This window comes from Abrus precatorius, unplaced genomic scaffold, assembly GCF_003935025.1.
Source record: "Abrus precatorius isolate BTA unplaced genomic scaffold, Abrus_2018 Scaffold2, whole genome shotgun sequence".
Classification (NCBI taxonomy): domain Eukaryota; kingdom Viridiplantae; phylum Streptophyta; class Magnoliopsida; order Fabales; family Fabaceae; genus Abrus; species Abrus precatorius.
The window spans coordinates 5,145,565-5,165,773 of NW_020874362.1; the positions used below are offsets into that span (position 1 = coordinate 5,145,565).

The following is a 20,209-nucleotide window of genomic DNA, read 5'->3' on the forward strand; positions in this document are numbered from 1 at the left end:
TTTGTATGCCAAGTTCATGAAGGACTTGCTTTCAAAGAAGAGGAAATTGAAGGAGGATGTTACAATCGCTCAGGAATGTAGTGTCATATTGCAGCAAAAGTTGCCTTCAAAGTTGAAAGATCCAAGAAGCTTTACAATCCCTTGCACTATAGGGAATGTGACCATTGGGAAGGCTTTATGCGACTTGGGGGCCAGCATCAACTTAATGCTGCTCTCCATCTTGAAGAAATTGAGAGTTGGTGAAGTTAAAAATACAAGAATGGCTCTCCAACTAGCTGATAGATCCATCAAGTACCTGTATGGTATAATGGAGGATGTGTTGGTGAAGATGGACAAGATAATTTTTCCAGCAAATTTTGTTATCCTGGATATGGATGAAGATTCCGAAGTGCCTGTGATCCTTGGAAGACCTTTTTTAGCCATTGGAAGAGCGCTAGTTGATATGCAACAAGGGCAATTTATGTTGTGCCTACATGATGAGAAAGTTACATTCAAGGTATTTGAGATAATGCAGCACCCGGATGACAGGGATACTTGCTATAGAATTGATACAGTGGATTCACTTATTACAGTAACAACTTTGAAGCAAAACACTTTTGCAGATCCATTAGAAAAGGTGGTAGCCAATGCAATTATGAAAATTGATGAGGTGAGTGATGAAGAAATGCAAGAGTGCATGCAATAGCTTGAGGCTCAACCAATTTTGCAGAGAAGTTTAATGAGAGAATCATTGGAAAGAGGAAGAGTGGAAGAATCACGAAGGCTTGAGTTGAAACCTCTTCCCTCACACTTAAAATATGCTTTTGTGGGGGAGAAGGAAACACTTCCTGCGATAAGAAACAACACCCTATCACAGTTAGATGAAGAGGAGTTATTGAGTGTTGAAGGAGCAAGTAATAACAAAAAAAGAGTTTCCTAAGTTGTATAAGTTCGAGTTTAGGGCAGGACTCAACCTAATCATTCAACAACCATTATTTATTTAGTTATTTATTGTTAAACTAATGTTTTGCAGGCCAGAAAAGTGCTGCAATTTATTGCAGCAAATACAATTTGGGTAGCAAGCACACTTCATGTTTATGGCTGCCTCAATACAGTATTTCCTCTTCACCAGTCTGTCATTGCTCTATTTTATGCTCCCTGTTGAAGAGCTTAAGTGCCCATAAAGAAGGAACGGGACCCAACAGGTTTTATATTTAATTATTTGTCATTATAGCTTTTTATTAGTAAAAAAAATCTAAAAAATATATATTAAAAAATAATATTATTAGAATAATATTATATTACTATAATAATATTAAAAAATATATAATAACAATATTTTTATATTTTAGTTTCATATTTTAAAAAAAAAAGGAAGCCTAGAGGTTGGCAGTAACTTGTGTAGTTATTCACCACATCTCTACAATTCTCTCTTAATGCCCCATCACTAACCAAGCACACCTACTCACATAAATTCACATTTTTCTAATCCTCTCCACCCCTGGTATCTCCCTACGCACTCCATTGCCTCTTTCGAACCCTAAAATCAAAAGTTTGGAGCATCACAAAGGTATGTTATTTTGCACATTCTTGCTTTATTTTTAGTGCACTTCTTCTTCCCTCTTCTTCTCCGTTCTTGAATTTTTGTGTTGTGCGTTTTGTCCTCATAATTTCACTTTTATTTTTGTGTTCTTTATGGGTCTTTGCTAGCACATTGGTCCCATTTTAAATTTTGGGTGCGTTTCTATGTCGTGAAAAGGGTGATAATTTGTGTTTTTATGCTTGTTGTGTACTGTACATAATCTAGGGCACAAAAGTTTCCCCTTTTTCTATTTTTGCATCAACAAATGGTCCTTGGGTGTGTTGCAATATGTTGAAATTTTCTGCATGCTCCTCTAATTATGATTCACTATAATTTCTTGAAAATCATTTTAACAATGACGCTGTGAATGCCTTGTTTTTCTGTTTGCAATTTTTTGTTATTACTTTGTTTTGTTTAATGTTCCAATCATTTATAATGTGCAGTTTTCATGGTTTTTGCAGTCCTTTCTTTTATGTAGACTTTAAAATTTCTGGGTCTCCATTATTTCCTCAGTTGAATACACATTCTACATGTTTTGTGTCATGAATAGGTTCCCAAGTTCTACGCAAATTCTATGTTATTTTGTGAATTTTGGTGTGTTTTACTACGTGCTTCCTTCTATAAACTCCCTCTTGAATTTGTTCAGGTGCTCCTTGAAATTCTTGTTTATATCAATATCTTTAAGTAGGCATCTAATTTTTATTAAGAAAGATTTTACATTGTTCTGACTCACCATGAAATTTCACTTTCTGAAATGAGCTACGTGTACACAACATTCTAATTTTTTCCCTTGCACATGCTTTTTAATTGTTAAATATCATATTGTCTGTGATACTCTGAACTCTTGTTTGCAAACTACACTGTGCACCAAATTTTTATTCTGAATTTTTAAAATTCATTGTTCTTAAGTGTTGGAAATCTTGTCTATGCAAGTGTTTACTTTAAATTTTGAAGTGCTATAAAATTTTTGTTTTTTTAGTGCTCAAATCTCTTGCTTATACGTAGTTGCCAAATGCATTTTTGATTATTTTTGCTGCACCATTTTCTAGCATGCTATGGGTTCCCTTTTAATGCAATTCATTTTACTTGAGATGTCATAAGATGTTCCCAATTTTACAGCACTTATATGCACATTGGTTTTAAGTTCTAGTTGCTGCGAGTTGCAAGTATGTGTTGCTGCTGCATAATTCTTGTGACAAATTGCAAATTGTATTTACTTTTATAGTCTCTTGTCTAAGAAATTTTAATTCTGATATACATTGGCTATACTCCTCTTTTTGAACAATCAGGCTTGACTATTCATATAAATTCTGTTTTGTGCAGCATGCATTCTTAACTATTGCTTCATTTTTCTAGCTGCAAAATTCTGTTTTGCTTAGTAATTCTTTCTTCATTATGCAGCTTGCAATTTGCACATCAAATTTCTTCATTTTTATGCAGTTTATATACATATATGTTTGCTGTTATTTCTATTCTGCACAATCCAAGTGTTTTAACAAAGAAAGCAGGAGGCAAGCTCCACACCTCAACTTGTTTCACATATACAAGGGAGTCTCTTTGTACTCTCCCTAATTTTGTTATGTTCTCTAAAATGTGATCCTAACTAACTGTATAAATCTTGCATCCCTCTTGTGCACCACATTGTTTACGAATTCACACAATTTTTGAACATTGCTGACCACTATGATTGTTTTAAATTCCAAAAATTGCCATGGTAAGCATTGAACTTAATTTTTCTTGATGACAGTATGCCTGCTGGATTCTAAAATTCTTTGCATAATTTGTCACTTTTCTTATCCTCTTCCCATGCATCGATGTTCTAAAATGATTGAGGCCATTATTGTGTTTAGTGACTTTTAACTAAAATGCCATGCCTTCATTCAACACTTGTTAGCCCTTTTTGAGCTTGGCCAAATTTTTCTGTCACCTCTACACTACCACCAACCATACCCAAACACGTGTTCCTCCTTATAACTTAGAAATCATGAGCACTAATTTGGATAACTTAGCAAATTCTATGTTTGGGGTTTCTATTAGAAATTGCTTAAGGACAAGTGATGAATCCACCTTTTATCATGTTTTTACTTGTCTTTTTAGTTTTCCTTAATAGAAAAATTAGACTTATATAGTGTAAATAGTACAAAAATTATATAGTGTAAATGCCGTTTGGGAGCATTTCTGCGCGTGGACACTATTGGCTCTAATAGTGGCCACACGTACCAGAGTAGCCACTTTCAGCACAAAAAGTGGCAACTCCAGAGAAGTAGCAAACCTTTCATCCTGCGCGTGGATACTCTTTTGGCTCAAAGTGGACACTTTCAAAGCAAAAAGTGGACACTTTGCTGACATGACATCCAATATAAATAGGTTTTAGGAATTAGGGTACGGGACTTTTACACTTTACATATTTTTCGTTTGCCAAATTGAGACAATTTTCCCAGAACATTGGAGTCTTGGGTGACAGCCAAGGGTCCTCTATAGGTTTTAATTTTCAATTTCTCTTTTGATTTTTGTTGAATTTACATTAATGCTGCTTACGTTCTTGCATTTCTTTCTTTCATTTGTGAAGCCCATCCACATGGAGGGCTAAACTTCCTTGTAATTCCTAGTCAATGCACATGAATCTTGAATTCTTGGGATTAATTGCAATACAAATCTTTCTTTCTTTGAATTTATTGACCCCAATCTTTGAATGAAATGGAATTTGCATGAAAGGAACATTGCTTAATGAACCCTAAATTACCCAACGAAATTCTAATTCAAAATTGCTTAATTTTAATTAATCTTTGAGGTTGCTTAATCTTAGGGATAGAGATTGGAGCCCATTAAGATGCTTAATTTTAATTGGGATGTTAAAGTTAATTTTCGCTTGTTAGATTAACTTAATTCAAGGGAAAGAAAGGGGATTATTAAATCATTTGAAAGAATAATGATGGAACTCATTGATTGATTAGGAATTACTCATTTTAATTGATTGAATTTCATTAATTCACATTTCGTTCTTGATTTAAATCTGGAAACTAACAAAAATTCCCCCGATTTTACTTGCTTTAAAATTCATGTTTACACTTGTTCGATGTATGTTCCCAACCAAAAATTCCTTGGAGACAACCTAAGATAACACCCTAGTATTGCATTTATTTCTTGCATATTTGATGAGGATTAATGACAATCTTTTGCATGACGAGTAGCTAAATTCGTTTCATCAACAAGCAATCCATTTAAGTTTGGGATTGGAGAATTGTATATGGGTGTATAATTATATATGTTGAGAGAGCCATTTTGGTTAAAGCCCTAGTTAGTAAGTATTCAAATTGAGTACCATTCAATTTACTTCAAAAAAAAAATATAGAAAACAAAAACAGAATGAAAAGAGAAATCCAAAATAGAGATTTAAGTGCTACAACAGTCAATTAAGAAAGTTGAAAAATACCCAATGGGGGAGTGCAAATAGTTCTTCAATTTCTTAGATTTTCTAAGTTATCCCTTATGTTTTTCCTGATATAAGGAACAACCAATGACCAAATTGTTTTCCCACCTCAACCCTGACCACATTTTAACCTTTATAAAGCCCTCTTGATTATAACTGATTGCATGGATAATGTGAATTAGAAATTTACCAAATCTATGTGAAAGAATAACAACAAAGGCATTGAAGAGAGTCAAACACAAGCCTAAACACTTGAGCAGTAAAGAGTGAAATACTAACCTGAGAAGGAATTTAATTCAGTTTTGGTGTCAAAAATTGAAGAAATTGCTTGTGAATTGTATGCATTAATTTAATTGCTGCAAGAGGGATAATTGACAATATGAGTGTGTCAAATTTTCTGGGAACTAGCTACTTCAATTGAAAAAGAAATTTGCTTGCAGACAAGCAAACAATTAAGTTTGGAGTTGTGATGAGTCACTAACTCATCTAGAAAATTAAAGGTTTTTGGTATATTTCATTGAATTTAAATTATAAGTTAATGCAATTAATTGAAAAATTCAACGGAATGTTGTATTGCTGGAAATTGAGAAATCATGCATATTTTGATTGTTGGCATTTGAATTTTGAAGGAATTATAAGAAGAAAATTGGCAAACGGACTAAAGAATAGAAGTTAAGTGTTGCAGGACTCAATAGTGGGGACACGAATTTCTGATTATGGGGACACGATGCTGACTGAGCATATAAAAGCAAATTTTTTTTGAAAAGAAGCATCTTTTATCTTTTTGTCTTTTACGATTCCAGAGCGGAGAAATTTAGGTTTTACATATAGTTTACAGTGAATATGTTAGCTAGGGAAATTTCTTTACAACTTTGAGAGAGGATTCTTATGGGAACTTGCATTTCCTTTTCATTTTCTTTGGTTTATGTAATGGAACAATAATTCTTTCCTTTCATCTATTTGCTGTAAGTGTTTTTGTGAACATGGATTCTATTTCTACAATATATTTCAATTTTATATTATTTACTTTCATTATGTCTAGCTAAATATCTTGGGGTTGAGTGAGGATGAACCTATACCTTTACTGTTTGCAATGAACTAATATTGGATATAAATTTATTTATATGCAAAGGGAAACGGATAAGGGATTTTGAGCTCAACCTATCTTTTAATTGATTTTAGACTTCCAGAATTAAGATATTTAAATTCCGCAATTATTTTGATTTTCATTCCCAGTTTTAAAATCTCAGTTCTGTTCATTAATAAAATTCAATTACAGAACTTTTAATTTCATTTTATTTACAATTCTGCACTTAGTTAAATTTTATTCTGTTTAAATCCTATTTTTGGTGACCCAACTAGTCCTATTTTTGTGGGTTGGTACTTAGCTTTAATTCCTGTTGACGACAATATAATTTTTTACTTCAACGATTTGGTGCACTTGCCAAAAAGTTTATCATCCATCAATAATGCAGTAGTCTTCCTTGCTTAGCTTCATCAACTAAATGCACCATAAGATGAACCATAACCACAAAAAATGATAGTAAAAAATCATTTCCAAATGACACAAAGAGAATTATTGATCTTTAATCTTGTCAAAATCTTTGTAGCTCAGTACTTTAGCGTAAATCTATTTAAAAAAAGTACATACACAAAAAATAACTATAACAACTTGGACATGGGAGACATTTCTAATTGACAAGGGCAACAATTGTTCCATAAGAATGTGAAAATCATAACTTTTCATGTAGATATTTCTAATCTACATGCATAATTTGTTCAATATGTATTTAATCAAGGTAAAAATACTTTATATGTCTTAACACCTTTTTCCCACAACTCCAACTTTGCAATCAAATGTTGCATGTAGATATCAAATTCACTTCCAAACATTTACTTTCTAGGAATCAAGCTTGAAAATACATAATTTATTGGCTTCATACACGTCCATGGAAGAGTGTTGTATAGAATGATAACTAATGACCAAATGTAACTAATACTTAAGTTTTCAAAGGGATTAAATCCATTACTAGCTAACCTCAATCAAACATTATGAGGATTTGAGGTCAAATTAGGATGTGTTTGATTAAAAGCTTTTCAAGCTTTAAAGTCTCTTGGATGTCTCATCATGCCATCAATATTTGTTTCTTTAGCATGCCAAATCATACTCTTAGTTGTTTTCTTAAGACAACTTTTTTTAACCTAGGGATCAACAAAAAGTAACAAATTTTTTGTAGGTAATTTCTTTCGCGGTTTACAAGTAGGCAAACCTAGATTGACTTAATTTCCTTGACCTCGAGCCTTTCATCTATAAGTGTGACACACTTTACATTCTTCTCTATTTCGATCACCCTCCCAATATAACATTCAATCATAAGGACATGCATGAATTTTTTTTGTAATCAAGACCACATATATCTATTAGTAACATATTCAAAGACATCATGCAACAATTCAATAATCATTGTCATAACTTTGTCACTAATTTTGTAATAACACTTAATGTGATATAATTTCATCAAGAAAGACAACTTTGAGAATTTAGTACATCCATCGTACAACAGTTGCTCCCTATCTTTCAGTAAATCATAAAACTCTTTCATATCATCATTCATCCCACCATGCAATTATGACATATTCCTTTCATCTTCATCTATCTTCTTCGAGGAAAATGGATTTGGCTCATTGTTTGGAACCAAATAGAATGTTAGGGAAAAAATTTGAAATGAGCTACTTGAAGAGCAAGGAAAGGTACTGCTTGGAGAGCAAGGAAATATGCTACTTGAGAAGCAAGAAAATACAAACTATAAAAAAGAGAAAAGGATGAAAAATAAAGGGCTTCTTCTCTCCCAAGTTTAAGAGACCTTTTCTTTCTCTTTGGTATTTTTTATTACTTAAAGGTCTTAAAAAACCTTCTCGAGGGAGTAAGGAAGAAAGATAAAAGAAATCCATAGGGGGCTTCTTCTAAACAAAGACCTTCCTACAAGTGCGCTCCCTAAGTTGACAGTCCCAGAGTGCGACATGGAGATGAAAGACGAAATTTCATAATTGACAGACACTGTAAAACGTAAAGGAGCATATTTGGATGAGCGGTCTTTGGTACACTTGAGAGAGTGCTCAACTAAATGAAAACTCATGGCGATATTTGCCTTAGAGGGCTTTCAAGCGCGCATTACTTTTGTAGGGGCATTGTATGCCTTGAAAAGGAGGTAATGGTTGCTTTTGGATGTAGCCTACTTCTCAAAATATTGAATAATTTCCTACAAGAATGAGTTATGTTGAGGAGATGGGATAAACTCATTTCCCTATAAAGCACCTATTACGGTCACCTGGTTCACTCCTACAGGTTAAACGTCCATGAGCTCCTATTCATTTTTGTTTACTTCGTAAGTTTACAAATTTACCCCTTGTAACATTTTCTGTTTCAAAATACTCATTATTGACATATATTGCAAAAAAGCCATATGCATCATTTAACATACTTTGCACTGAATTTTCTGTAAGTGCATTGTTTATCGCACAAGGCATGCCATTTCATTTAGCAAGTATTGTTTTTCATTAGTTCTCCAAATATATAACCTAATCTAGGTAGTATGATTACTTGAATTGAGTATGTATCCATAGAATAATAGAAAGTGAAAACTAATAACATTCTTACATCATTAAATAAGACATACAATATTACATATAATAAAAATCTGTAATCCTAGACTACTAACTTTTATATAATTCAAGAATAATTTTTATATTATTTATAACAACATATAATTTATTCTTGAACATGTATGATAAACAAAGTTAAATGCAGGAAAATGCAATAATTTAACATGATTAAGTGCATATAACCAAATATTATTCAAAGATATATTTTAATTTATACAATAGGATACATTATTAGATATTTCAAATGAATGCAAAAAATTCTCAAAATATATTTCCATAAAATAAACAAAATGAAAGGTTTAGTGCTATGTACTTAAAGAAGACTATATTAATCAAAGGATAATAATTTGATATCTTTATTTTTAAGAAAAACTGTTGACAAAAAGTTGCTACCAAATTTTATTAAAAAATATTAAAAACATTTAATTAAAAAATAATCTTTGGAACTAGATTTTATTTCGGAAGACGTTTACACATAAAAAATAAATTATTTTATCTTAAAAAATATTTATTTCATTCCAATAAAAAACAATTCACATTTCTTATTATAGCTGGAACATTCTCTTTTCCTCTCATGAAAAATCTTAATTTTTTCTCAAATCCTAAGACTCAATTTGGAAATCATAGTTTTGTTGGTGCTAAGAAATCTAAGATTGAAATTTGTTGTATTCGCAAGAGGAGAATCACATAGAGGATTCAATATTATTCTTTTTTCTAATTTTTTTAAGTCATTTTTTTTGTTACAAACTTGAGTAATAGAACCCTATTCTTTTGTGCGCCATTGGGGGACAAAATATACTATTGTTGTTAGGTCTGTTTTGTTAGATTATACTCTCTTTGGTCTTATTGATAAGAAACAGAAGATGAAATCACTAGGATCAAGAAAAATAATTAATTTAGTAATATTTTTCATAAATATAAATTTTATTTAAAAAATACCCATGATATTAAATGATGTTGGTGTAATCATTACCTCGTTAACATACATTTAACAATAAAAAAAGAGTATAAAAGGAAGTCAACAATTAATATATCTAGTAAACATACACGTATATTATGAGCATGAAAATGTTGAATCACAATTGCTTGATAATGATGAAATTAGACTAGTGAAAGGGAAGGAAGTTGAAAACAAAACAATAGAAAAAGACATTGAAGTTGAAGATAGAGAAATAGAAAAACAAGTAAAAGTTGAAGGCACAATAACAGAAGGAGTAAACGTTTAAGTTGAGGAGGAACAACCAAAGAAAAAGGCAAAGGCAAAGGTAAAATGCAAGGGTGAGTCTGGTAAATCAAATAGGGAACAAAAAAAAAGCAAGAAAAAAGGAAAAGGGAAAGAGAAGAGTGAGTTTGCTAAATCAAGAGGAAAACAAAAACAAAATAGTATAGGAATAGGAAAAGATGCAACAAAAGGTGAAGCGTAAAGTAAAGAAAAAATTAGCACAATTGTTGAAGAGGATGATTTATAAGAAGAATATTTTGAAAATGTTATGGAAGATGTGGGTTACAGGGATAGTTTTTTGTGAAGGAAGAGAAAAGGACTCAGAAATATAGAGGTCTGAGGAATTAATAACTCCAACAAATTCAGATGATGAAGACAACAACGAAGAAAAATTAGGTTGGTAAAAAAGGATAAAATGAGAGCAAGAGCTAAGTGTAAGAATGATAACTGCAAGTAGAAAATATATTGTGCAAAAAGCAATGTGACACAACTTTCAAATCAAAACTTTTCCCAGTGAGTACACTCATGGCAAACTTTTTATGAATAAACAAGCAACAAAAAACTGAGTTGTAGGAAAACTTGTTATGACATTAAGGAAATATCCCTTTATGAAACATTGTGAAGTTTTTGAGTACACGAAAGTGAAAAATGGTGTGTAGTTAAAAGACATCAAATTTTATGGGTCAATGGTTAAGGTAAGAGAGATTATGGAGGGAAGTGAGAAGGAACAATTTGAGAAATTATGGAACTATTATAGAGAACTTATAAGGTGTAATCAAGGTTCAAATGTGAAAATGAATATTGTTCCTCAAGTTGAAGGTCCACCACTGTTTCAAAGATTATATATATGCCTCGTTGGATGCAAAAATAACTTTAAGGTTGGGTACATACCAATGATAGGTCTTGATGGTACATTTCCAAAGGGTTATTATAGAGGATAATTGTAACATCATAATTTTTACTCTCTCTATGTTCATATGTGTTAACACAATTTAATCTTTTTCAAAGGTAATTCAATACATTTTACAAAATTTCATGATATTGATTAAATAAGTTTTGAGATAAAAATATTTATTTTTATTTTGTTAAAATAATTCGTCTCTAAACACATGTTTGATTTAATTAAAAATTTCCTTAACTATATGTGATTTGAAAATAAAATACACATCAATGAAGATGGTGTAGTGGTGGAGAGGCTAGTCCTTAGGATCTTAGCTTTGTAACAAAATTTGCGGATCGTGATTTGGACTTCTTTTGAATATGTTACACTTAATTTTACAAAGATTGCGTAAATATGAAGTTTTTCGGTTTTCTGCAATAAGTGCATGGCTGTTTCTAAATTTTTAAAAATACTAGTGATCACGAATGTCGCACTCAAACAAATTATTAAAAATCGAATTGCATAAAAATTATGTAGTAAGAGGTGCAATCTAAGTTGTCTCCCAATCATAATAATGTTATACGATTATAAATTTAGATAGGGTTTGATTTATAAAATAATGCTGATTAGAATAAAAAATTAACAAGAATTTAAAACTCTAATCCAAGAATTTAGAAGAATTATGATCATTCTATCACCGGATTCCAAGAAGATGCATCAGCCAATAAATTAGTGATTAACATTAAATTTGAATGAAACCTCAATTCAAATTAAGCATTCACATGAAAACCTTCATGCATTCGATTAACACACAATCGCTCAAAGTTAAGAAACCTCTAGAACCTAATCGATTTGTATTAATTTAATTCACCAATGCCATTAATCTTAGATCTCAAACCTGAAAATCTAATTCACTTTCCTTCAAAAATTAATTGCATACATAAACCAAATAATATGCAATCAAACAGCTGCACAGTTACCAATCCAAATGAATAACTTCAATTTAAAATCATGCTTAGCAAAAGGGAAGGAAGGAGGATATGAAACCAGATTTATTGTTGAATGAATTACGAAACCGATCCTCAAGAATGTCGCAGCCCTTTTTCAATCCTTGGATTAGATGGAAGTCTAAGCCTCCATTAATGGAGAAAAATGAAAGGTAAAGACGTGAGAGAAGAGAAGAGGCAAAGAAGAAGAGACAAAAACCCTAAAACTTGTATTTTCCTAAAGAAAAACAACAACCCTTTTTCAATCTGCTTCCCTAATTTAAATACAGGCCTTTTAAGGGTCAAATGTAAAAACTAATTAATAATCATTCAATCACATTAATCCTCTACTCAATAGCTGTCTCTGGAATCCTTATTTGTTCAAGTTTGAATTTTGGAGGAAAAGTTATGCTTGTAATTGCTGGCCAGTATCCATGCTGAATCTGAGAAGATATTGTGTGGTATTTTTTTTCCATGAAGATCTGTCCAATTCGATTTCTGATATGAAGAGAAATTGTAGCCCTGGATATTAGCTTCAAAACTCAACTGGAATAGGCTTAAACGGACATTTGTAAACTGAGATATGGCCCAAATACTGCACCAAGGTTAGAAACTGTGAGTGCATATTTTTGACTTTTTCCAGGTCCAGTTTTAGCATCTTATCATCAAAATTTGTTTCTAACCTCTCATAGGAATTGTGCGCCTTTCTTTTACTTTTCTACAAATTAAGAATCATACTGAAATGAGCTCTACAACTCAAGATATGACCTAGAAACCAAAACAGTATCAGAATTTACCTAATGCTGGAAAAGTTAAATAAAGCCCAAATAAAATTCAAACATCATAAAATGATCAAATTCAAACCAATTAGGCATAAAAGAGGATTAATGAACTAGGAATGAGAGGAAGTAAGATTATAAAAATTTCAATTGATCAACTAGCTCTTGGCTATTTTGGCTTAAAGGATTCTGATAGACTCCTCTCTGAACTAGGAATGCAACAAACCAAGAAATTGCAAATTCTGACATTGAGAAGTCAAAGAAAAAGAACCTATGGACTACCTTACTCACCAAGTTAAGGGGGAGGAGGTATTTCAAGTAAACAGTAAGAAAGGAAATAAATCAAAAAGGGTTGTCCCTTAACCTTGAGGTCTAGAACACATGTATTAGGAGACATGTGGTGTTTGAATTACATGTTGATATTTTTGAATATTTACTTGAGACTTTTGATGTTTTAAAATATAATTATGAGTATATTTTGATTTTGACGAATCTCGATCTTTGGTGGAGAATTATTTTACACTTGATGTTTGAGTAAATATTATTTTGTGAAAATTATGAATTATTTTAAGTGAACTATTTACTCAAAGCTTGTTAAAAACTAAAGATCAATTAAACAAAATGCTTTATTGAAATGTCTAATATGAGTAATATGCTTGGTGTATTTAAATAGGATATCTTGCGTGTTGTGCTATTTGAAATATATGGTTTGACACATGTGTTGTGTAAAGCACTAAGAATATGCATATAGGCATATGCACCATTTGTGAACTTGAGTCCTTTGAGGGTAAGAACATGCGTGATGATATGCTGAGAGTAAATTGATATGTAAGTATATGCGCTCTAAGCAGTTTGGCCATGGTTTCTGCTCTGACCTTGAGTTAAATAATTGAATCTGATGACTAAAAGTAAACCTTTGTGAAAACTTTATTTTCTTTATTTTTTTCAAAATAAATGAGTAGTGTAACTCTAGTCGGGTAATGGTTGGAACTCAAGGAAAGAGACGAAACTAGTGAGCTTACACTTGGAGAAAGTGCATTGAGGCACATGTATAAGTACTTGCCAATTCTCTACATATATATGATTCTGAATAGTTGATGAAATGATGTGAAATCTTAAACTTGGCCAGCGCCTATGTGTGTGATTAAGAGAGTGAAACTCCAAAAGTGTGGATGATTATTTAGAAGGAAAATGTGTGTGAAATCCCACTCCCTTGTAAAGAAAGTCACGAGGTTATTTTATAACTGCTATTGGTGAAAGATAGGGATGACCTCGATGTTTAGGAGATTTAGTGGACTAGGAGTCTCCACACGATGTTCCTTTATCCTGACTTTCTCCTGAGGCTTATCTTGTTGGTTGAGCTAGATTGGTCGGTGGAGGTTCGAGTCTCCACCATACATGCGAAATGTAGGCTGATTAGTGAAACTCTCAATAACTTTCGAACAATAGGATTGTTATGGATCTAGAGTCGCATAAGCATAAAAATGAGATTCTGCCAAACCAAGAGTTATCATTTGCATGAATCATGCATCATGTAATTAGACTTGCATTTTGTTAGATTGTAAGAGTTACAATGGTATTAATGTGATGTATGGTCGTACTTACTTTGTTTTGTTTCTTTTTTGAAGGATATTTACTTGAAAATATATCTCACTCCTTCTTTTCTTTGTTGAAATATATTGTGGTGTTGGACATTTTCTTTTAGTATTCACAGATCTTGAGGATGACCTTTCTTCGTCTTATTCTCCATGTTGAGCTTAATTTGAAGAGGATCCTTCGGATACTGAGGTGATAGAGAAGGACCCTTCCAAGGAGTCATGACTGTTAAATAGTCATTTCTTTTGTTATCCGCTGCTAGAGGACTCTACTTGTTATATGGTGGAGAATTCGATACTTTATATTTTATTTTGGTAGCTTGGGTGTAATGTACTTTGTTTTGGTACTCTGATGGTCGTGGATTGTGTTTTAAGATTCTTGGATAAATTGTGGTTATTTTAGATAATTATAGGATTATTTATATGACCAAGTTTATGTTATCAATTATCTTTTGAATTTTTATTTTTATTTTTATGGATATAATTGAATGGGCAAGAAGTTAATTTTTTCACGCATGCAAATAATAATTGTGAACTTTGTAGGTTCGTCCCTAAGAGAGTTTGAGTTAAAGTGATAAACTACATGTTGTATCTCATATTAATAGTAATTGGCTCATGAGCAGGTGAAAAATATTGGAGTCCACTTGTATAGTTATGTCAATACATGGTATGGCTATATTATTCAAGTAATACTTACTAATATTATGATTTTCTAAAGGTTCTAACTATGGATAACTGAGGAAAACAAAATCTCATGAGTAATTATTAGTAATAAGACTATGACATGAATTTTTATAAATTGTTGTCTATCAGGTGCATGAAGAATCAAGATCTAAGTCGCGACTGCGTGTCACTTTAAAATATATTAAAAGCAAGTTTCTCAATATTTAAGAATGATAGTAGTATCCATAAACCAGATTGAATAATCTTATGCACTCATGTTAAAAAAATAAATTCTATTTGATCTAAGCTCTTAATAGCAATCTGTATAAATTACACGTCAATTTATCTAAAAGTAGTAGGATTGTCGGGTCTCAGTCTCATCCTGTTACAATAATTATTAACAACAATGGGGCATGATGCTAATAATCATATATGGATAATGTGAATACTAATATTTTTTCTTTTTCTTGAAATTAAATAATAGTAATGCAAAAAAAAAAAAAAATAGAAAGAAAGGAAGATTCATAGAATAAAGAACAAACAAGTTGCTCCCGCTGCCTACAAGCATCCAATCAAAGTTGAAATTGCAAGAAATAAGAATAACATGTATGAGCAAATGTAAATGGATGTGAATAAGATGAATATATATATATACATATATACACATACATAAGAGAAATAACAAAGGGCATTAAGGAAAGACTGAGGAGAAAGAATGAAAAATTCTAAAAAGGGAGCATTAGAAAGAAAAAAAAGAATAAAAAAGGAAGAGCATCAGTAGAATGCAAAAAAAAAAAAAAGATTTAGAGTAAATCAAAGAGAACATGGTAGAAAGATTTAATATTCCAAATAGTTCAAAGAAGAGAATCAAAGGTGAACGACCAATGCATGATTTATCCCTCCCTTGGATTCATCTTACACCGATCGATATGCCGAGATGACATCCAGCATGAGAGCAAGAAAAGGAAATGGTCTCTATGGAGCTTCAAGTCACGCCGCTCTCACATAGAATCATGGTCACATTTGTAGTATATATATAGTTTATAGAAGCAGAATCGACACTGGTAGCCATCGAGATTGAGTTCAGCTGCTTTTGACGATATTGATGAATGGAAAAATAGAAGAATGAATCATATGAGCTCCAGTTTGGACTCTCGTTGGTCAAACAAACACAATGAGCCAAGAGATAATAAAAGGACACCAAAAGAGCAAGAAAAAAAGTTGTATGATAAGAGTAAGTCAAATTGGAATGAGATGGGATTTCCATTTGATTAGCCAACAAGAATCTATCCTTGTTGACTTCCACTGAAAATCCAATTTATCCGTTACAAAAATTCCTAATCTAATCAGGATAGTCTATCTCCATATAGAGGAAAAGCTCTCAACTCGTTTTTCAAAGATAGGCATGTAAAAATGGAATGACTTTTTTATCAATATATCGCTGCAAAAGTCCTCAATTATAAGTGAGACAGGGCAGACAAGCCAGCAATAGAAGCTATGCCCCAGCTTTTTTACCCAACCAGACCTAGGACCAGCAATGCCTGTCAAAGAAAGAAGTACAGGTTGCCAGTCCACTCATTGCTATCTGATAGCCCTTCTCACTATTTTCACATATAGAAAAATTCTGCTATTCGGACAATCTTCTTATAGCGAGTCAATGTCGGATAATCTAGCAAGAGCTTCTAGCGCAAGGGAGTACCAGATAGAGCTTCAACAAGTGGGAATCAATACAGCAACAAGTCCGATGTTGAATGAGATAGCTTTCTTTCATCTTCCAATCTTTCTGAGCTAAGAAGTTTGAAAGGGGCAGTCTTCCATGTCACTCGGAAGGCAGATCAAGGTAGATGAACCAATACCAGATGCTTCAAGCCGTTTGGGGATTGACAATGGAAGTTGGTCATTCTCTTCCCTTCCTGTGTAGAACTAGGATGACTAAAGCCCAGCGTCGAAAAAAGATTGACTTTCAAAAAAAGAAAGGAGAGTTGATAGCTGTGATGTGAAAGAAAGGTTAGACAGTTGGGTTGGTCGAGATAAGGGTCTATGTCCGATATTAAGCGAGAGAGAATAGCAGAATGTCAATCTGCTACATATGAAGCACAACTAGCCTTGCTTGTTGAACTTCTCTCATCCCAGGATTGAGATAGACATAGTTCCTAAATTGCTGAGTGCTATCATTATGCCTCCGGTAATTAAAATAATTAGTTCAATCTAGCTGAAAAAGTTGTTCTTTTAGTCAAAAGTTTGATGTACTGGCTAGCCTAGACTCCTAATCATTTTGGCATTGTCGAGATAGATTGAATCAGGTAGTAGTGACTTTCTAGCAAGAGACTTTTACTGATCTATCTCTCCTAACAGCTTGTACTAGTATTATAATAATGGCCAATCCAGAATAAGAGAGCTAGCCTGGCCTAGCTTTATAAGAGGATTAGGACAATTTTCAAAGGCTAGAGATGGACAACTACAAAATGTCTTAGAGAAGGATAAGCTTATGATGAGAAAGGCTTTTAACTAACTTAAAAGAAGGCAAGAAGAAAAACCCTCATTAGTAGCGGCAGCCTTGGAATGAGTTTGAGGTTGAGATTGGGTCTGACTACCTTAAGGTGTGTTCTTGTGAGGAGGCCAAGTGAGATAGTCTCAAATTCAATTCCTAGGCTTCTTTCAGTAATAAGAATTAGATAAGCCCGAATAAGGTATATAAGAAGTAACCCTCACTAATGAAATTCATTGTCATTTCATAGTTTCAAGTTAAGTCTTTAAAAAGATTAGTTCTGCAATAGCACTACACAGTGTAGGCAAGGGGTTGCGATGGAGTAAATAGGCTCGACCAAGCTCAAAATCATTAGTGAGAGTGAGAGCCAAGAAACTTCTTAGCATGAGCGAAATAATCTCTAAAAAACAAACATAGGACAACTAAGAATATAAGTTGAGAATAGATTGTCCAGGTTATTCTTTCATGTCATGCAGGTTAAGCATAAGCTCACACTGACGAACAAGGTTTGCAATAGTTTATTAGGCCCCATTATCCATAATTAAAACAGATCCTAGGAAGGCTCTCCTACTTCATTTACCACACAGTTAACGATTCACTATTTTGGTAGAGATGTACTTTTCTAAAGAAATGCCCTCTATGTACGTCAATAGTGTGTCCTGTCTTCTGTCTCGCCCTAAATGGAATGGAATGGCTCTCTTAGTTATGTTGCGCCCCAGTCTGAGTCCTTGTGTTTGCTCTTCTTCATCCACAATCGAAGAAGTTGGCTTTGCCAACACAACAACATTAGGGCCACCCCCTTTATTATATACCGACCCCAGTCTGGGGCTAGCTTTTTGGGAAGCTTGTTCCCACTGCGCTTTAGGTCTAGTTGGCCTTCCAGCGGTAGTGGGAATTCTCCCGTTCCCTCGCAAAGACTTGGTTGGATGCGAGATCTACTCAATGAGGAGCGATACAGACGTAGATGATATCATCACGACCTCTCTTTTCGTACTGCTAGGGATGCTTAATGGCAATTTGCCAACAGGCATTACCTATGCTTTCGTGTTTCTCAGTGTGGTCAGCACATAGTGTTTATAAGCAGTGAGGCTTACACCCATTCGCATTAGTTCATCCAAAGTTTCTTACCCTTATGCATCTTAGTAGCGATCTTCCTATCAAGGTTAAGGAGTCAACTGAGCATCTTAGTAGCGAGATTGAATACCCGGATCGAGTCAGAGTTCCCACCGCTCGCCCTGAACAAATAGAAGAGCTTCAAGCCCGATTTCAAGTTCAAGTGGCACACCCCCACACAAGCACCACCTGGCGAAGGGGGGATGGAGAAAGCTACGGGCCCAAAACCTTTAACCCTTCTTTCTAAATAGGGATGCCTAAAGCATCCCATCTTGTCATTTCCTTGTTGCTCATTCTTATTAGGCTTAGGCTGAAGTGTTTGGCGTTTCCTTCTCTGTGCCCGCTCACGCTTTGCTGACCTATCACGTGGTAAAGAGAAGAGAGTACGAAAGAATAGTAAGTAGAGCACACTGCAGAAAGATTCTAAATATAAGAAGTCCCTCTTTGATTCGAGAAGAAGGAAATAAAGAACAGGAATGAAAAGAAATGAGGTGTTTCAAGCTCTAGTTTTGGATGAGCTTCTCCCAATTATGTTTGGTAATAGAATAGGACAGCTTGCTTTGACAAAGACTCCATTTTTTATCCCGTCCATGCAGCGTATATATTTCCTACATTGTAGATAGACCAAAAGAGGGAAAGAAGGAATAAGAATCAGAATTATAGTCCCATTGGAAAAAGGGGCACCTGTGGGGACATCTCCACTGACAAACTATTTCAATAGTAAGGGCGCTGCCATGCCACGAGGCATGATCATAGAAGTAATGAAAAATAAAAAGTTATGTAGTTGGACCATCTACTTTATCCGTTTAAGTTTCGCTTCTTGATATAACATATTTTGATTTATAAACACTTTTCATATGCTCTATTTTTAGAATTTTTATCATTTTCTATTTATTTGAATAAATTAGGTTTGTTACAAATAAATGTTTTAATTTTGTATTTTTGGTTATTCTGACCTCTGACTACTATTTTGGCCATAAATTTTTCTCAAGATATTGTTTTTGACTAATTCTAGTTGCATTGGATTCTACACATCCAGGACTTTAAAATGCATATATGGATAACTAAATTTGGAGTTGTTTTCAATTTTCTATGATTTTTTAAGTTGAGGCAGGTTTGCTGAATATTGTTGCAGGATTGCATTTGGACCTTTTGTTATTAAATATTTGTATTTGAGCTTATAGTTATAATTAAGGCCCAAATTTTGGCCATTTAGTTTACCCTAATCAAAACCTATAAATAGACTAATAAGGATCTGAATTAGGGGTGTGATTAGACACTTTGAGTTTTTGAGATTTAGCTGTTAATAAAATCATTCTTTTTACCTTCTCTCGAATTCTCTCATATTTCTCTCATCTCTCATTCAATCCACGAAATCTAGATGGTGTAAATGCAATTTGAGTTTTGAGCCAAATTGCTTTGAGTTTATTCTCTTTTTCCCTAATTTCATATTTGTGTATTATGATTGTGATTAACTTTTATGTGGTTAGAATTCAAATTAGGATTCAATTGATATTCTGATTTGATAATGAATTTGGATTAGTTTGAATGATAATTTGATTTAATCCGTGATCTAGTTCAATTAGGTTGTTTGATTAAATTAATAATTGAACTGGATAATCGTTCAAATTTGAATTAAAATCCTTAGATACTATGATAATCAAAATTACATGTATTTAAGATTCTGTGTATTGATATTTCTTAATCTGTTTTCATTTAAGTTAATTTTGTTCGTAATTTTATTTAATTGATTCTAAGTTTTCAAACCCTCAAACTTACTTGCATTATTAAAGAACCTAAAATTGAATTTAACTGAATATGTGTCTCTG

At 33.0% G+C, this 20,209-nt stretch overlaps 1 protein-coding gene across 1 annotated transcript; it reads left to right on the forward strand.

Annotated features, from left to right (window-relative positions):
• The first annotated feature begins 16 nt into the window (after nt 1–16).
• Nucleotides 17–2,856, forward strand: LOC113859344. Its single transcript, XM_027492147.1, has 6 exons — nt 17–649; nt 710–893; nt 1,013–1,110; nt 1,787–1,837; nt 2,112–2,207; nt 2,851–2,856. Exons 1-6 carry the CDS (start codon nt 17–19, stop codon nt 2,854–2,856), a joined length of 1,068 nt encoding a protein of 355 aa, XP_027347948.1.
• Nucleotides 2,857–20,209: the final 17,353 nt, after the last annotated feature.

Coding starts and splice junctions, on each gene's coding strand:
- LOC113859344 (XM_027492147.1), top strand. CDS start 17: ATGAAGGACTTGCTTTCAAAGAAGAGGAAATTGAAGGAGGATGTTACA. Junction 650..709: donor CAATTATGAAAATTGATGAG/GTGAGTGATGAA, acceptor CCAATTTTGCAG/AGAAGTTTAATGAGAGAATC. Junction 1,838..2,111: donor CATCAACAAATGGTCCTTGG/GTGTGTTGCAAT, acceptor TGTCATGAATAG/GTTCCCAAGTTCTACGCAAA.